The 19,413-nt window shown below is 30.7% G+C and overlaps 2 protein-coding genes across 2 annotated transcripts; both read left to right on the top strand.

The window, feature by feature from the left end:
• The first annotated feature begins 9,200 nt into the window (after positions 1–9,200).
• On the top strand, positions 9,201–13,303 carry LOC100797887 (ribosome biogenesis protein BRX1-like). The gene is made up of 9 exons (NM_001255724.2): positions 9,201–9,300; positions 9,376–9,583; positions 9,734–9,875; positions 10,208–10,286; positions 10,479–10,603; positions 11,426–11,527; positions 12,519–12,587; positions 12,676–12,774; positions 12,869–13,303. The coding sequence occupies exons 2-9, from the start codon at positions 9,393–9,395 to the stop codon at positions 12,998–13,000; spliced, it is 939 nt and encodes a 312-aa protein (NP_001242653.2). The 5' UTR covers positions 9,201–9,300; positions 9,376–9,392; the 3' UTR covers positions 13,001–13,303.
• A 4,784-nt stretch (positions 13,304–18,087) lies between these two features.
• On the top strand, positions 18,088–18,538 carry LOC100784628 (protein GLUTAMINE DUMPER 5). The gene has a single exon (XM_003530416.5). The coding sequence runs from the start codon at positions 18,156–18,158 to the stop codon at positions 18,507–18,509; it is 354 nt and encodes a 117-aa protein (XP_003530464.2). The 5' UTR covers positions 18,088–18,155; the 3' UTR covers positions 18,510–18,538.
• Positions 18,539–19,413: the final 875 nt, after the last annotated feature.

Below are 19,413 nucleotides of genomic sequence, written 5' to 3'. Positions count from 1 at the left end.
TCATGCCTGTGCAGACATACCATTCTTTGAAAATTAGAAATCTACTCCATTTTGAATTTGAATTTCGTTTGTCTTTCCACTACATTTTGTTATATTCATCTATAAATAACTCAAACTAAGGGATGAGTTTAGGTTTTTGAAATTTGAATTTGAATCTTAATGGACTCTACAGTTTATTTCTCATTTCTCCCTCTCTTTTATATTCTCATTGCTATATTCTTCTTTACCTGAAGCAAAAACTATCAGGAGCACAACATCAACGACAAGCTCATGGAGGAGCTTTGTATGCACCCCCTGGACAAGATAAGTTTTTGCTTTCATTTGCTTCTCTCCTTTCTAAGATGCATTTTTTTTGTGTGAAATTGATGGTAGTGTTTGGTTTGGTTTTGATTTTTCAAGTTGTGTTTTCTACTACAATGTTGTGGTATTGTCTTCCTCACTTTGATTCCTCTATGTTGAAGTTCGTTTATTAGGAATTTTAGGGATAAAAATTTTACTTCTTTCTTCTCATTAGATATGGGATTTTTATATGATATACATTTCAATTTTTTAATCTTGCTTTTGCTTCCTATATTATAACTCATAAGTACAAAATTCTGCTTAAAATTGTTGAAATCTATTTTTAAAACCTTGCTAATAGTTTATATGATTTTGGCCTCAAAGCTTCATGACAAACATTGTTTTACTATACTTTGTTTCATTCATGTGATGCTACTTTTTTGTCAATTAATTGAAAAGGGTGGATAACATTTGATTCTTATCATTCAAGATCTAATTGAAAGTGGTAGCTAGAATTTGTCTAAAGATATTTACATTGATATCATTCACATGATGCTACTTCATTTTTCAAATTCAATTAAATGAATGGGGTGGGTACCATTTGTGATGAATGTCTTTGGTTTGGTTGGATGCTAAGCTTGAAATTGATTTGCAGCAGGTGGAAGGATGAATTTGGGTTTATTTGACAATGACATCAATTTCTTGAATTGTTGTGTTTCTAAGTGTATTATTGAATTGTTGTGCTTCATTGTGTTAATTGTTAAGAAACAAGAACTGATAGAATAAAAATTGGAAGATGTGGATGCTGCTATATTAGTTGTTTGTGTAGCTCTTGCAAAGGGTATGAACAATAAAATAAATCATGGTATGTAGGTCTATCGGCATGTGATTTTGTCATTTTGAAATTTCTTAAAAATCTTCCTGAAGTTAAGTCTTCTTCCCAAAAAGTGAACCCAATAAAGAGCTACAATACTAAATCCAAGCCACATTCCTATTGCTCCAATTATGAATAAGACTGTCAAGTATAGTTTAGACACTACAAACTCTAGCATTATTTGTCCTATCCTACACAAACAGAGAAGTTGGAAGGATGAAAAGAAAGCATGGTATGCATGACCTTGCTTGAATGGTAAATGAAGAAAAGAAAGTTGGAAATCTTGTGGTTGATCTCATTGCCAAGCTCAATCTTCATAGGAACTATTGTAGATGTTGTTATATTAACTGTTTGTGTAGCTCATTGCCAAGCTAGACTTTTTTTTTTGTTACATATGTTTGTTATTGTAACATTCAAAAGTACTACACAATTAGTGCATAAACAAATTCACCAAAACAATCAGCATATGATATTAAAGTGTTGGGATCTTTGTTCATTTTTTTAAAATTATTATAATATAAATGTTTTTTTTAGCTTAACTAATTTGTTGAATACTTTGTTTTATTTAATATAGAGGATTAAATTAGGTTTATTTTAGGATGTTTATTAAATTATAATTTTTCCTTTATGATTATAAATATGATATTGTTGTGTTGGACAAACCAATTGATGTCCTGATGCGAATTGGTTGATAAATTGAGTGTTCTTGATGTTTTCGTGTTTTTTTAACTATGATTTTGATATGATTATGTGAAATTGTTTGACGAATTTTACTCCCTATGTTGTTAGAAACATTTTTGTATAAATTTTTTGTATTTTGGATAAGATTTACTAGGTGAGCATGATAAATTGTAATACTGAGATCATGAAATTGTGATTAAATGATAAATTTAATATGTGATGAATTGTGGAATAACATGTTACTTTGAGATTATAATATTGTTATTGAGCTTGAGTATAAGTGTAAAGTTGAACTTGTGTTAATTTGTGAGATACACGTAAACATGTGATGGTGGATTGTGACATTATGAGATGTTAAATTGTGGACATGAAATTTGATTGTGAATAAGTGTGTGGTTAACACTTGATATGACAATACTTGTGCTGTCAGCTGTGAATTATACAATAAACCCGACTGATGTTTATCTTGAGAAAAGTGTTTATGCATAGTGTTAAAGGAAAAGTGTAGGTTTCCTAATTAGAAACCAGTGTTAAATTGTAGTGCAGTGTGTTAAACGTGTTTGAAACACAAGTGTGAGGTCGTGGGTATTGTATAATTCACGAGCAGTGTCTGCGTGCAAAAAATTGTTTTAGGGGTTGGACCTAAATCAGGAAGGTGAGGCCCTAACAGATTCTTCAGAGTCTAGGCCTTGAGGGTAAAGACGATCAGTTTGAGTGCTCCTTTAAGCTTATGTTGATTCCATATGGTTTGAGCATTCTCGCAAAACAGAGTGATCCTGAGTGGTCACCTTATGATTTTACTTAGTAAGAGTGACCTGACATACCCATTGTGTGGTGTGTCTTGTTATGTATTCCTAAGTGTCCCACGGTGGTTTTTCACTGGTATGGTACCACATTGCATATAGGCTTGAGTTTTAGTATAATTATTGCATTACTAATTGTTTATTATGAAATTGATGAGTGTTATTTTGTCTTGACCCGAGTGTGTCATTCATGCGTAATGTGATTGGTGTTTGAGAAATGAATTTTAAATGATAAAGTGGTGAAGTGACGTGGATTATATTAAGTTGAGCTATGTTATAATTACTTCCATAATTTATTTTGATTACATCTTTGTTTATTTGTTTTTTTAAAATATGATAACTCACTCCTTGTATGCTATTTGTGTTTGGATCTTGTGATGATCTCGAACTTTGTGTTCATGGAAGTAGATGACAGGTGGATGACTTTAAAGAACTTCGTGCTAAAGGATGTTGGGACACAATGCTCTGATAGGATGTGACATTGGGGATGAGTTTTTATTTTAGTTGCATGATGTTATTTTATTTTATTTTATCTCACTAATTTAACAAAAAAAAATTGGTAAACTTTGGCGGCCTTGTTTTGAGTCGGATATATTTTTAATAAGTTCTATTTGGTAATAGTAAAGTGAGTGTGAACCTTTTACCCACGTGAATTTGTTTATTAGTATTTTTATATGTTTTATTTATTTATATGTATGTCGGGGTAGAGGGTGTCACAAAAGGGACCCTGACTAATTTAGAGTTCGACCGAGGGGTAAATAAAGTCTGATTAGAAATTAATCTCATTGAACTCGGATACTATTCGAAAGATGATTTTTTTTAAAGCAAGTAACAAAATTTATACTTAATTTAAAGGGAGTAACTTTTTTTTACTAAAGATGGACCTATAGGTCTCTATAACAAGTATATAACATACATATAAGAAGTAAGAATTAAACACTCACTAAGGATGTATTAAGGAATCACAAGTTTCAACAACCACATTTATGATCACACACAAAGAAAAGAAAGGATTAGTTGGCACATGTTAACACATCAATTAAACACACTCATTCACAACACACCTGCAGGTTCAAGGTTCTTGATGACATTAATACATGCATCAAGTTTTCAAGACCACTTGTATCAGCTAACGACTTGCCATGACATCCTACTGCACTTCATGAATTATAGAGATGGTCGGTCTCATAACTCGTGACTCAACAATGGAATTATGGTATAGGAAACATTAAGGATGCAAGGCACATCACAAGCATTATTCAGTCTCATTTAATCATGCAGAAGAAATTACAAATAATAATTCTAGCATGTTCAACAAAAGTACTCATAAGTAATCACACAAAGTGTACACTAGAATATGGTAAGCACATAACACAATGGTCGAAAGGTTTGACCCTCTTTGGTACCACTAAATGTGACACCCTCTACCCTGACATACATATTTATTTAATATCATACATGAAAATCTAGAATTAATTAAAGAGATTTTATTCAATGAACATAAAAGAGTTCATATGGGTAAAAGGTTCACATCCACATTAATCCTCAAATTAAAAACTTATCAAATAAGGGTATGAAAACATCTCTGACCCAAAACAAGGTCGTCCAATTTTTACAAAAGGAAACAAGTTAAGCAGTGGAGTAACATAAAGTAACATGTTCAGAACATTATGCAAATAATATAGAAACCCATGTCTCGATGCCACATCCTATCAGAGCGTTGTGTCCTAACGTCCTCTAGCACGAGATTCTTTAAAGTGATTCACCTAACCATCTGCTCCCATGAACACAACATTCAAGATCATCACAGGATACAAATACAAACAACACACACAGGGAGTGAGTTATTGCATTCCTAAACAGGTAGAGATAAACAAAAGCACATATATATAATATAAGTATAACAAGCTCGACTTAGCATAATTTGCTTCATGTTACCACTCATTCTGTAATATCACTTGTCCCAATGATTTAATCACAAAATCACATTCCACACTTTCACATTAATCACATCTTCAGAAAAATACATCTCAAGTACAACATAACATCTCACACTCACACAATTCATTACCCACTATTACGTAGCAAGTCACAATGATCATTACACATACGTTATGCAATAGGTACACTAAGACTCAATCCTATATGTAATGTGGTATCATGTCAGTGAAAAATCTCGTCGAGCGCCTAGGAGTACATGACAAGACAGACCACATATTGGTAAGTCAGGTCACTCTCACTAGGTAAAATCATAAAGAGACCAGTCAAGGTCATGCTGTTTTGCGAGAATGCTTCAACCATGTGAGATCGGCATAGACTTAAAAGAGCTTTCAAACTGAGTGTATTTATCCCCAAGGTCTAGACTCCAAATAGTTTGTTAGGGCCCCTCCCTCCTGATTCAGATCAAACTCAAAAAACATCTTATGATGCAGACTCTATCTATGAATGGTATAAAACACATAACTCCTCAATTATTCTCAAAATAATTATAACTCGTCGCGTCTCAAAGTGATTAAACTCGTTGGGTTCCCACAGTGGATCCCATCACAATACTCATCACGCATTAACTGGTCGCCCTTAAAGGGTCTTACAGTAGTGTGATTGTACGGTTCATAGCTCACAACTCAATGCACACAACATCTCAATACACATGTATATCTTACAATTCAACACATACTCAATTTATCAAATACACTCAATCTCAATCACAATGTTATAATCCCAAAGCAACATGTTATCACACCTCATGAATCATATACACATCACACATTATTAATATATATATGACACAAACATAGACTTTGCATATGAGCTATGCAAAACGCATAACTACTCAATTGTTTTCAAAATCATTTTAACTCGTCGCGCCTCAAAATGATTAAACTTGTTTGGTTCTCATAGTGAATCCCATCATAATACTCGTTGCACATTAACGTGTCGCCCTTAAAGAGTCTTACAGTTATGTGATTGCATAGTTAATAACTCATAACTCAATACATACAATATCTTAATATACATGTATCTCACAATTTATCACTTACACACAATCTTAATCACAAATTCATGATCCCAATATAATAATTTATCACACTAATCTAGTAAGTCTTTTCCAAAACACAAACGAATTATACAAAAATATTTCTCACAACATGAGGGGTAAAACCCTTCAAACAATTTCACAAAAACACAAAAAAACATAAGAGCACTCAATTTTATCAACCAATTTGCATTAGGACATTAATTAGCCCGTCAAACATAAAAATCTCATGATTATAATCATAAAGGCAGAATTATAAATATAAACATCCAAAAATAGACCTTAATTTGATCCTCTAAGGATCCCTACACATGTTCATCCTAACCCCAATTGCTATAAGTCCATCCATTACCTTTAAGCGGGTTCACATGTGTAGTGTGGCAACGATATAGGCATTTTTAGTGATTCCCTAAGATTTCTCAAGCTTTTTTTCTTGTTTCTCTGCTAAGGTTTCCAAGCGTTAAAGATAAGGAAAAGGGACTGGAGCTTCAATTTCACTATCTTCGTGTGAAGATCATTTCTCTCTCTACAAACACTATTTCACAAATTCCAATGGTAAGAATGTGCAAGAATGGGTTCCGAAGGTGATGGTCAAATTTCACAATTATCCAACGGTTAAAGAGTCCCAGATTGTAGTTTTACTGGGATAGGTTCGGGTGTGCGAGAAAAAGAGAGGATTTTGGGGAGATGAAGTAGGGAAAACGAATTTGAGAGGAAAAGAGAGTGCAGAGACACATCGTAAATGTAAAAACTAAACCTAATATATCTCTATTTATAATTAGGGTACTCTCATCCCATTATTTACTCTATTTTTTCTTTATTTTATTATTTTATAAAAATGAACTCTATTTTACTCTTTCATTGAATAAATAACCAATTAAAACATCACTTATTTTCTAAAATATCATTTCACTCTATTTATTTTCTAATAGTATGAAACCCTTATTTTAATTAGCAAAACTCATTTTCTCTCTTTTATTTAATTTATAAAAACTCTATTAATTTTTAAATAAAACTCTTTTTATTTATTTGACGAAAAAAAGAGTGTTACATTCTTACTCATATAGGTAAATTCTTAAAAAAATACTTGGACGAATTTTAACTTTTTTTATATTGTGTATATGTAAGTTTATTAAATATAAAATATATGTAAAATATAAAACACGAGGATGAACAATTTGTGTAATGAGAGCAAGCAGAAAAAATTACACTTAATTCATGAGCATGAATAATTTACTTGAAATCAAATGAACATATAAATCGTTATGATAAAAGAATATGTTTTAATTCATTTTTGTAATATTTGTAATGTATTTTTTATTTCCTTTTTTACTTGACTAATTTTTTGAATACTTTGTTTTATTGAATATGGAGAATACGAATAAACTATTTTTTTACTTGACTAATTTTTTTGGTTTACTTCTTGCTTATTATCTTTCACTTAACTAATTCATTGAATATTTTATTTTATTTAAATATTAAGTATAAGTAAAATTAATGTCTAAAATTTATTTGTAAAATTATGAGGTGAAAAATTTTTCTTTCCTCTTCTTCTCCCATTAAATTATGTAAAAAATATCGACAAGTAACAAAATCTATACTTAATTTGTAGAGATGAACATTTTTCTAAAAGATAGAAATAAAATATAAAATATGAAATTTATTTTTTTAAATCAAGTAAGAAAATATATACTTAATTTACGGGGAGGAATATTTTAACTAAAGATAGAAATTATATATTCAATTATATAATGTGTAGATGAATTTTTTTCTAGTCTTAATCTTCCAATTCATCTAGGAAAAGGGACTCCGACTAATTTGGAGTTCGGTCGGGGGGGGGGGGGGGGGGGAGCAAATAGAGCCTGGTGAGGAATTATTTCCATCGAACTCAAATTTTATCCTAAAGATTATTTTTTTAAAGCAAGTAACAAAATTTATACTTTATTTAAGGGGAGTAACTTTTTTACTAAAGATTAAAAAAATAAATATAAAATATAAAAATGATTTTTTAAAAGAAAGTAAGAATATTAATGCTTAATATACGAGAAGAAAGTTTTTTCGCAAAGATAGAAATTATATATAAAATACTAAAAGCATTATGTCAATGGAGTTTACTCTACTTGACCAGCATGTAGGTGCAATTTCAACTTCATCAGTTGGTGATGATGTGTGTGTATATATATATTAAATTTATGCAAACAAATCCATGTCGTATTTCTCTTTATTATCAAATGACAAGAGTTGAACATGTATACTATGTACACAATAGAAGTTGGAGTAAAATACCATTATCCACATTGTCTAATGGTAAGTTTTTTTTTGTCCTTTCTCTGTGTTAATATAAAAAAGTATTTTCTATCAAATGATCCAAAACAGTTAGTGCACTAAACTACTATTAAGACATTTTACTCTTCTACCTTATCAAAAATATTAGTCACATGTTTAATTGTGCCAATGTATTTCGCAAATGCAAATTATTTTTCTCAGTCATCAAACTTGAACAATTATTTGCATATAATTAACTAGTGGAAATATACTCAATAATCTACTTATGTACATAATCCATAGGAACAACAAGATTGAATTTTCATAGTGCTGAGTATGAAATACAACCTCAACAATCTATATGAAATACAACCTCTGGCATTGAAAGCTCAAGAAAATGTGCAAGATCAACAAACCCAACCTCCTCAACCCTTTTAGCATAACTCTTAATTTGTAAACAGATAAAGTTTAAAAAAGAAACGTTATTTTATATAGCTGCAACATAGCAGTATTTGAGAAGCATGTTTTTAAAACAAGATTTGTAGTCCCAGCTCGAATGCAATAATAAAATGTAAAATTATTTTTTCTTTAAATTGAATCATATAATAATTACCTTTTGTGATAATTTACAATAAATCAATATGCCGTACATTGCATTGGCTCTAATGCTAGTATCTTTTTTATAAGCCATCCTTCTATGGGAGATTTTTGACATTCAAGGAATATTTGAGTAATTCCTATGGAATAAAATTATTTACGATTATACAATAATCCGTTAGTTTGATTCGTAAAAAATCATGGTATTAGTTATAACAAATATTTTTGTTTCACAATTTATTTGAAAAAAGTTAAGAGACAACACAAATCAAGCAGATGAAAATTTGATAGTTTTTTGAAATATTTTTTAAAACTTGATATAAATTACATTAAGATAAATAATATTAGATATTTTAATAAATTTTATATTATTTTACTAGTGTTATTGATTATTCATCAAATAATATACATGATAAAATATTTTTCTAATTTGTATCTTTATGATGTGTTATTTTTCTTGTCATGAACACTACTGCATTTTTAACACCAAAATGTTTGTGATTTCCAATAATTTATAAAATCTTACCGTAAAAAGAAGTAAATTTTAAAAATCATTATAGCAAATCCCTACCATAGGAGCGAGCAAGTCTTAAGCTGAAAGTAAAAGAGAAGAAGCCCAATAGATATAAACCCATCTTAACTGGTTAGGTTATTAAAGGGCCCGAGCCAACTTAACTCTTAGGGGAGGAGAAAAACCCTTAGCCGCCAGCATTCGTTGAACTCATTCTTCTTCAACTCAACAGAGCAAGGGTTCGCACTCGCAGGTACGTGTATGTGTGTTTCTGTTATTCTGCTGCTTATGGGAACTAAGGAGGGTAAATGGGTCTTTGGTGTTGCAGATTCTTGAGCAAGAATAATGGGGAAGAAAAGAAAACACAGTGAGACTACTCAAGCTGTAGCACAACCCAAAAAGGAAGAGGCTGCTCCAGAGAGACCGGCTAGGACCCTTTTGGGGTGGAAGGATAAGAATCAAGTTGAGGATGATTCACCAATATTTAGGAACAAAGAGAAGCTATTGGTCACTTGCTCTAGGCGCATCAATTACAGGTGATTGTTTCCAGTTTCCATTACTTTATTACTTTCTTTTCTGCTATGCTGTCTTGATGTGTCAAATTTAAGAATAGAGAAAATCTGTCTTGTCTTTCTCTATGGTATTCATGGGTGAAGTGTTTTTTTTTTCCTTTTCTTTTTCTATAGGTACCGGCATTTGATGTTGAATTTGGTCACACTTTTGCCTCATTGTAAGAAGGATAACAAAGTTGAATCAAAGGAAACTAAAGGAGCCACCCTCAACGAGCTTGTTGAGCTAAAAAATTGTTCCTCTTGTTTATTTTTTGAGGTATTTTTGTTCATATGCCACAAGGTCTTGTCATGCTCTCTCACTTGAAATTAGGTTTTGTTTATATGCATTATGTTTTGTGCTATTTAGGAATTTTAAAGCATGCTTATAGTTTAAGGAATTCTCTTGTTGGTCACATATGTTGATGTCTTTTTTTTCTGTGATATGTTATTGTTGACCACCGTTAATTTCATATCGGCCTCATCACTTCCTTTTTCAGATTGGATTAAACATGATTGTTTTAAATTTTTATTTTATTTTATTTTATTTTATTTTATAGATTCATATTTCATATCGGCCTTCTTCTCCCCTTTTCTATATATGAATTTCAGTGCAGGAAGCATAAAGATCTTTATCTCTGGATGGCAAAATGCCCCAATGGCCCATCTGTAAAGTTTCTAGTTAGTGCCGGTAATATTCTCATCTTGTATTCATAAGGTTAATACAATATCAATTTGCTTGCTATGATGATGTAGTGTTCGGATTTCTTTATACTCTAGTCGTCATTCTTCTTGTTGGAGTATGATTTTTTGTGTTTCTCTCACTCTCAACTATTTCTGATATACTTTTACTTATTTCTGTTTTTCCTCCACTGCTTTCCAGTTCACACAATGGAGGAATTGAAGCTAACGGGAAATCACCTACAAGGTTCGCGTCCAATTTTGACATTTTCAGCAAATTTTGAAAAAGATGCACATTGGAAACTATTAAAGGAGATGTTGTTACAGGTACATGGCTGGTTTCTTTACTCATAAGTAGTATTTCTGTATTGTCCACCTAGTTTCATGTGAAAAGAAGAAGGAAATCTTTAAGGGTGTGTTTGGTTTGCATTTTCATTTTTAAAAGATTAGAATTCTGAAAACATGTTTAGTTTGATTTTTTGTTTTCTGCTTTTAGGAAATAAAAACATTCCTTGCCACCGTGTGTGAAGGAAAGGAAGGAAATGTATTTTTAGATTTGCTTAAAATTCGTGTTTTCATTTTACCCAAAATGAGGTTTCTGTTTTCAACTGAAAACACTGAAAATGAGATTTTATTGTTTCCATTTTTTGGTTCGTTTGGGAAAATATTTTTACTGAAAATGTTTTCAAAAATCTAACCAAACATATTTCCATCATCATTTTCTATTTCCAGTGAAAATGAAAACAGGAAACAACCAAACCAAACAACTCCTAAGTCTCATGTTGATTACTCTTAATATGTACCATTTCATAAATAGTGAAGTTTAGGTTAATAGTTTCATCTTAGTTTGTTGCTTCATGGTGTTGCTAGCCTAGCTAAAAATTGTTTCATGCGCTCTTTTCTGATGTATTTGGGATCTTATACTATGGTTGTCATATATCTTCCTAGCAGTATTTTTTTAATTTGTGTTACTGATCCAAGGAAATTCTATTGATGTTATTGTTATGTCCATCTATTGACATTTTAAATTGAGTAAGATGTGGAGATCTGTTCCATGCATCTTTTCCTGTCTACAATTTTCTGTATTTCTATGCTCTTGGCCGAGTACTGTATTTGATTATTGCTGATATATTTCTTTCTCTTCTTCAGATATTTGAAACACCAAAGGACCACAGAAAGGCCAAGCCTTTCCATGATCACGTTTTTGTTTTCTCAATAGTTGATGACCATATATGGTTCCGGAATTATCAGGTTTGTGGTTGTATTTGTTTAATATATAAAGAATGTCTGTTACCTATTGCATTAATTTACAGGTTATAATATGCAGATTTGTTGTTTTGGAATCCATTCCACCTACTTCTAGTGTGTACATTGTGATTTTGATTATGTTGTTTTGGTTTGTTAGCCATGGCTTAATGATTGAAATGAAGTTTGAGTTGAAAATTTTAAACTTTTTCTTTCTTATGGATATTACTGAAGACTCAGTTTATATTCTTTACATTTCAACTTGAAGGATTAGCTTTTTGGGTTCCTTAACAAATAGTCTTCAGTATGAAATAAAGAATGCTTAAACACAACAACTTTGAACGTGGAGGATAATGGGCCATTTTGATAAGAGTTTGAATTTGATCTACTACCAATGTAAAACATTTTATTTATAAATGAATTAAGATGTTCCACTGGAAATTATTCTTAGAGTTGTTCACATGGCTCTTCTGGGACTGATGTCCAGTGAACATGAGGCTTGTTTGAGCCACATCTGCTCATCATTCCCCTTTTTTCAATGATTTTCCCCATGTCCTCGATGTACAGGTGTTAACTGTCCCTTTAAACTGAGCTTGGCTTGGTTATAGGTGGGCCCATATCCAACCACACGGATGGAACAGAGATTAAATTGCTTTATTTACTCTAAAATGCAAACTTGAGATAGATATGCATGTCTTATGTTACATGTCATTGCCACCACCACCTGCAAATGCATAATTGATGGGTGTACAGTGATTGATTGTTCATGCATTTGATTACTTACATTACATATTAAGCTAATGAATTTAAATTTAGTTATTTCATATTTATTGATGGTGTCTTGGTAAATTAAATGAGATAATGGTGTCATTTTCTGCGAAGTTCATAAATATTAAACAGAGGGTACCTTGTGAACCTGACTTTGCCACGCCATAGTCTCATTTTCTTCCTGTTACTGATGCCAACTGAGCAATGTTATATCTCTATTCCCTTGCAGATCTCTGCTCATCATAATGAGTCGGACAAATTACCTAGAGGTGGCCTTGATAAAATGACATTGATTGAGGTCCGAAAATTGTTATTTGTTATTGATTTATATTTTGATCTCTAAATTTTTAATATTCATTTAACCTGTATGCAAACTACTTGTTTAGGTTGGTCCGCGATTCTGCTTGAACCCAATTAAAATATTTGGTGGCAGTTTTGGAGGCCCAACTTTATATGAGAATCCGCTCTATGTGTCACCAAATCAGGTACTGGCCAATATATTTTCCATCTATATTTATAATTTCCCAAGCTTTCCACTGACAATATAACTCTATCGTTATTGGTTGCTGATCCTTATAGATTCGAGCTTTGGAGAAAAAGAAGAAGTCTGGAAAGTTTGCAAAGAAGGTCAAAGCAAAGACAAGGAGGAAAATGCACGAGATGTCCAATCCTCTGGAGCCTGATGAGTTTGCAGATATGTGGAAAGATTGATTTTAAATACAACCGCAGCTACCACATAAAAGAAAAACCCATATTTCTCCTATATTATCCTCGCATTATATTCCATAGCATTAAAGGGAGACTTTTGTGATTCTATAAATGTTATTTTCTGTAATTTCATGTGGGGTCTGGTTATTCTCTCTTATCAGACATTGAACCTAGTGGAAATTAAATTTTGACAGAGGCTTCAGTTTTGGATCATGGGTTTGTTTGATTGATGTGCTACTAGTATATTAACCAGGGATTATTTCGACTTTAATTAGTCAAATCTCGTTTATAAAGATGCTTTCACCTAAGATGTGATTTTTGTTGTGAGCTTTCCTCCCTTGTAGTGAACTGCCATTTTTTCTATTGATTTCACAGGACAACTAATTAACTACATATTACTATGTAGAGAATAATGGCATGAAAACATCTAATTTTACTATAAAATGGCCCAGTTCAAAATTAACATGAAATAATTACATAAAAACTATCTATTAGTATCTACAATGAAAAACCCATTGGCAATAGTATGCCAATCTTGGGGGATGACTTTATTTTTGAAGAGCACAACTGTGTTGTTCTATAACTATTGATAAGTTCCGGCAGCAACAAATTACTTTATTTTATTCTAACACAATATAATGACACGTAGCCGTTGGAATAATAATTTCGAAAAAAAAAGTATTCTCGTCAATTTTGCAAGCTGTATGAATTTTATATTTAATTTAATTTATTTTTGGCAGGTTTTAAAAATATTTCCATAAAATTAACCATTTAAAAACATTGAATTAAAGCAATCCTATAATTCGATATAATTAATCAGGAAATTTCGCATGAAAATTAATACGTACAAAAAATAAGACGCTTTTAACTATATAATTAGTCAGAATTTAAAACCTATTGATATGATATTTCGCGTGAAAATAAATACGTACAAAGCGTTTCACATTTTATGTGCACAAAAAGTGCAAATCAAAGATTTTCTGTAAAAATTTCCCCGAAAGAAAGAGGAAATTTCTTCATTTTGTACATTTTTTATTGCCAAACCTTTGTCAATAAACTCTTTCTTGCATATGTTCCAATAAGTAATAAGTTTATTCATAACAAATTTGAATGTGAAAATGTTCTCGTTTTTCATTTGAGTGAATAAAAAAAAAATAGGCATTATTTGTGATTACAAATACCTATCAGATTCAAAAGCAAATTTTATTGAATAATTATGTGTAGTTATACTATTTTGTTATGAATGTCGACAAAAAAAAAATATGATAGTAAATGTTAGGCTTTATAGGAATAAAATAAGAGAAAAGTAGGAACAACGGAAAATGTTAAAATAGATATGTGGTTATATAAAAAACAATATTAAATTATTATATACAAAAAACAAAAATTGATGTTTCATTCATTGAGAAAAATATGATACAACATTAATTAAAGTGATTTGAACACATAAGCAAGAGTGTTAGTTAGAATAATATATTATATGATTTTTTAGTCATTTAAAAAGAAAAAAAGGACCAAAAATCAAGTCAAAGATATCGTTAAAGAAGACATCAAATTACATAATATTTTTAAAATTTTGATTTTTAATTTTATCAAATAATGTCGTGTAATTCCTGTAACGTGTAAAATAAAGCTTTCTTGTTGTTGCTAGTAATATAAACAAATGTTAATCATGAATATTTGAATATGATCTTTTTATGATACATCACCAACTCACAAGAGTCTTGTCTGTAGCATTACATTTTAGAGATAATAAATACAGCATGTCACGCTGGTTATCCTGCAACAACAAAATCCAAAACTTGGCTCTACACTCCAAACAACTTACAACATTATATTTACATTGGGGGAAAGAATAGAAATATATCCAAAAAGAAATTGAAAAGAATTGCAGTGGTTCCATAAGCTCAAAGCTTCAGTTATACAAAGGTAAGCATTTCCAATGAATACTTCTGGATCATGTATGATGAAATTCAGGATTTGCATCACTTTTTTTTAATCTAAGGTTCATATGTGGACCAAAATAAATTCCACCAAGCTATAGGATTCTACAAAACTCCTGATTCATAGAAATTGGTACTTCAATAATTCAATTTGTTTTAGTATCCAATCCGGTAATGCTATATAATTTCTTAATGGAATCTGAGTCTGTTATGAACACATTCCCCATTATTTGTGAATCTCAACTTTAACCATAACATTTGTGTCCTTTAGCTAGATCAACAGATATGGTACACCTCAATCATGAGTTATAATCTCTTATTTGATCTCAATTTTTTTATTTTTTTTTTATGTTGAATCACTTTTCTAGAAGAGTAGTCTTTGGTTAGCACTTAAAGTCACGGTCATAAAAAATGTTGGCCTCATGTAACTCCAAAAGGAACAGAACATATTCCAAATTTAACTCTCAAAACTAAAAAATCCGATCACCATTTCATCTTTGCCTTTTTGTTCCCATTGGTTGTGTTTGGTTTAAGACATGAACTGAGACATCTTATCATCACACCATCGTCACATATATTTAAATATTTTTATGTGGACTTAGAATATGTGAGTGCTGGGTGGCCCTCCAACAAATTTCTTTACCCCATCTGTTCATAAGTCTTAGGGACAAGGACCCCTCCGTCAACCACTCCCACTGAGTTATTTTATGCCAATTTACCCCCACAAGAGTTTTTGCTTTTTCCTCACCTTAATCCACCTAGTGAGTGACCATTAATTCCATCTTCATTCTATTTTCCACATAACCCCAATAATACACCAAATCCATTATGTGTTAGACCACAGTTTTGTCATGTTAAAGCATAATAGATCACATTATTAAAGTTCTTAACTAGCTGATTCGATTAAAAAAACACAACCCATTACGTGTTTGTCCATTGTTTTGTAATGTCAGAGCATAATTATTGAAGTTCTTAATTTGCTTAAATACGCTGTTATGTAATTAGTGTTTTTATCATCTCTAAGCATGGAGTTATACAAATTCGACCATGCTTAAATTGAAGTTAAAAATATTATGTGCGTGTTTCAAGGTAAATTCAATGAATAAAAATAAAAATAAAAATCTTCATCCTTTCATAAAATTATTTCTGACTAAAAAGTATTTTTTTCCCTTAAATCCAAACATTTTATTATAACAATTGTTGTGTTTAATCAATAATCATTATGTTTATGAATTGGTGCACCGCCGTTGTTTTAGCTAAAAGATGTTCGGTGTTTCCTCTTCACACGGAATTATGTAAAAAGGTGTTTTTATCTTAAAAGCATGAAATACTGTAAATTCCTTGAAACAATTCTTGTGTTCAATCATTATTTGGATGAATATATACACCGCAGTTTTAGCTAAAGATCTTCATGTTTCCTCTTTCACAGTGTTTGTGATTCTATAAATTTATATTACTGAAAATAAAAAAAATAAAAACATTTGCCTAACATATTTAGGTTAATTTGACCCCATAGGCCACCAGGTCAGCCAAGGCGGTTGCGGTAGTTTTGTAAAAAGGTTTAAGGTTAGAATCTTATTGTTGTTATTATACATAAAAAAGTAAATTTATTTTTTTAGAATTTTTTCTGACATAATTTTGATATTGCACTTCGTCGTTGATTTTTCTGAAATATTTCCTTTTTAGTTCATTTCTGAAAACACTTTAACATCATTAATATTGTTTTGTTCAATTACTTTTAAAGTGAAAATTAAAAAATAACGTGAGCAAGGGCCTTCTGTTCTACACCTAACACTTCGTAATCATACGATCGGGCAATATTGTCACACTTACGTTACGGACAGTGTGATTGCCAATTTTAGTTTTGTCAGACATAAATAATTTTTATTTTAAAATTTTTTAATCAATATTTCTTATTATAATGATTTTCCATTATAATTATAAATTAAAAATTTCTACATTAATTAATTATACTTATTTATATATCTTTTAAGAAAATTATAGGGTGAGTTAAATGTGACTTCGGTCACTTTGACTTATCATCTCTGGAGAATGTTTTATTCTCACATTTGATATGAATTTAAAAGGATTTTATTTGAAAATCTAATATTCTTGGAATTTTTTTTAACTATATTTCCTAACTTAACATTTTCATGAGAAAAGTAAGAATTAATCCAAAATTCCATGAAAGTAAAAAAAATACTTATATTCATAATAATATTCTAAGAAAATATATCAAATATATTTATAATATTTACAGAAACAATTATTTCACAAAATATAAATCCTAATAAGAAAGCATAATTATTAAGAATGAGAGAAATTTTATGTACCAAATACCCCTTAAATTGCATGGACACGTTTGTGGGGCCTAACAGAAACTTCCATGGTACAATAATTTCAGATTTCTTCTTCCTTCTTTTTGGTGTTGGTTGCTTCATTGATATAACATGAATCATCATCCATGTTGGCAGTGTTACAAAACAACCAACCCAAGACAGTTTATCCGGACGAGATCCCTTTAGAAGGATACAGCAAGTGTTTCGTGATTCAATTTATTACGAGTAAAAGAGATTATTTATTACATAATATTTTTAGATAAACTTAAAAAGTTAGTTTTTAAAACTTAATCTTAAACGCAAGCTAGCACGGATTTAATCGACTAAAGAAACTTACACAAGTCAACATAAGTCATAACCATATCATAAGAATTTTTATTATCCGTATTTAAGGATATAATTAAACTTAAAAAACCATTTAGAAATATTATCAAACAAAAAAATAATATATATATATATATATATATATATATATATATATATATATATATATTTATAGATGGACTTACTATATATCTATCAACACGTACAAAACTGACCAAAAAGATTGTCTGAGACAATAATCTTCCGGAGGCCCTCCTTTGGACAAGATAGAAGAAATAAAAAACCTAAAGCGATCCTAGAAACCTCCATCAGAAACATTCCACGAAATAACGATTTGAAGCTTCGGACAACCTCAAAGAATTTAATAACAAAAATACCATTGACAAATAATACATGGCCATTTTAGTAACTAGACACCTTCCTTTCCATTCAAGATCCCATCACGTACTGTTTACTTGTACTTAATTATGTACTATATATTGGTTAAATTCAATCTCATCCATAGCATCGACCCCATCCCAATAACAAACACCCAAATCAGGTTCAAAAGAAATGAACTCAACCATGAGTGAATCAGGAGCAGGTGGTTTCAAAACTTTGAGTTCTCCCATTCCTTACCTCTTTGGTGGCTTAGCTATCATGCTTGCAGTCATAGCAGTTGCATTACTCATCTTAGCTTGGTCTTATCGTAAACAATACTATACTTCTTCTAACTCGGCCAGTGATGAAGAGAAACCACCACCCATCAAGATGGTGGAAAAGGAGGAGAATGTTTCAGAGCCAAAGATTGTTGTGATCATGGCTGGAGAGAGCAACCCCACTTACTTGGCCAAGCCAGTTCCATCCACAAGCCATAATGAACAACCCCTTTTCAAAGTAGCAGTATGTAGATCAGAGTCAGAGTAATCATATATATATATATATATTCTTAGAAATTTTCTTGTTCTGGGGTTTGATTTTCTTTAACTTATATAATACATTTTGCTAGCTCTTTAAACTCTGGTTGAACCTGCGAGATGTAAATTGAAGAGAATGAAATGGATGTGGTAGTGTTGAGAGATGTTGTTTCGTATGCATAGCATGTGTCTTTCATTTCTTGCAGCAAGACTAGCTATATAGATTGGTGGATCAAGGAAGTTGTATGAGTTGTTAAATCCTAATCCGAAACATTAAATAGGAAGAATATATATATATATATATATATACACACACACACTTTAGAAAGAAGATGGAGCAAGAAAATTAGTTTTAGTTCAAACTTCAAAGTTAGTGATAAACAAGTTCATGACACAAACCCTTCCTTTGAAATCAGTCTCCACACAAAGAAAATAAGATATCAAAGTAAAGACAAGCTAGTATCTATACATTCTCACTTGTTTGATTTTTTTATAAAAAAAAATTGGGAGAGAAATTTATTAGTATGTGGGGCGTCTGATTATATTCTGCTGTCCAATAATTACAAGGAATAAAAGAAGCAACAATTAACCTTGTTAACTGGTAAGATAAATATATATACCATCTATCTTTAGTTTTATTGAAGTTTAAATATATCCTCAACTTTTAAAAATGTGGACAAAAAGATAAATATGCCTTTAGTTTGTAGTTAAATATTAAAATTATATACTTTTATTAAAAAGATAAAAAAACAAAAAATTATAAGAATAAAGCAAAAAATTATCATATTTTTAAAATTAAATTATTATGTAGTTCCCGAAATATTTAATAATTTTTAATTGGGTCTCTATTTTTTTTTCAATTATTTCCTTGAACGAAAGATTCTAAATGTTTGCTCAATTTTATAAGTCGTGTA

Source organism: Glycine max, chromosome 8 (genome assembly GCF_000004515.6).
Source record: "Glycine max cultivar Williams 82 chromosome 8, Glycine_max_v4.0, whole genome shotgun sequence".
NCBI lineage: Eukaryota > Viridiplantae > Streptophyta > Magnoliopsida > Fabales > Fabaceae > Glycine > Glycine max.
Note: the sequence above shows the minus strand (reverse complement) of the source record. Positions and strands in the feature narration are given on the sequence as shown.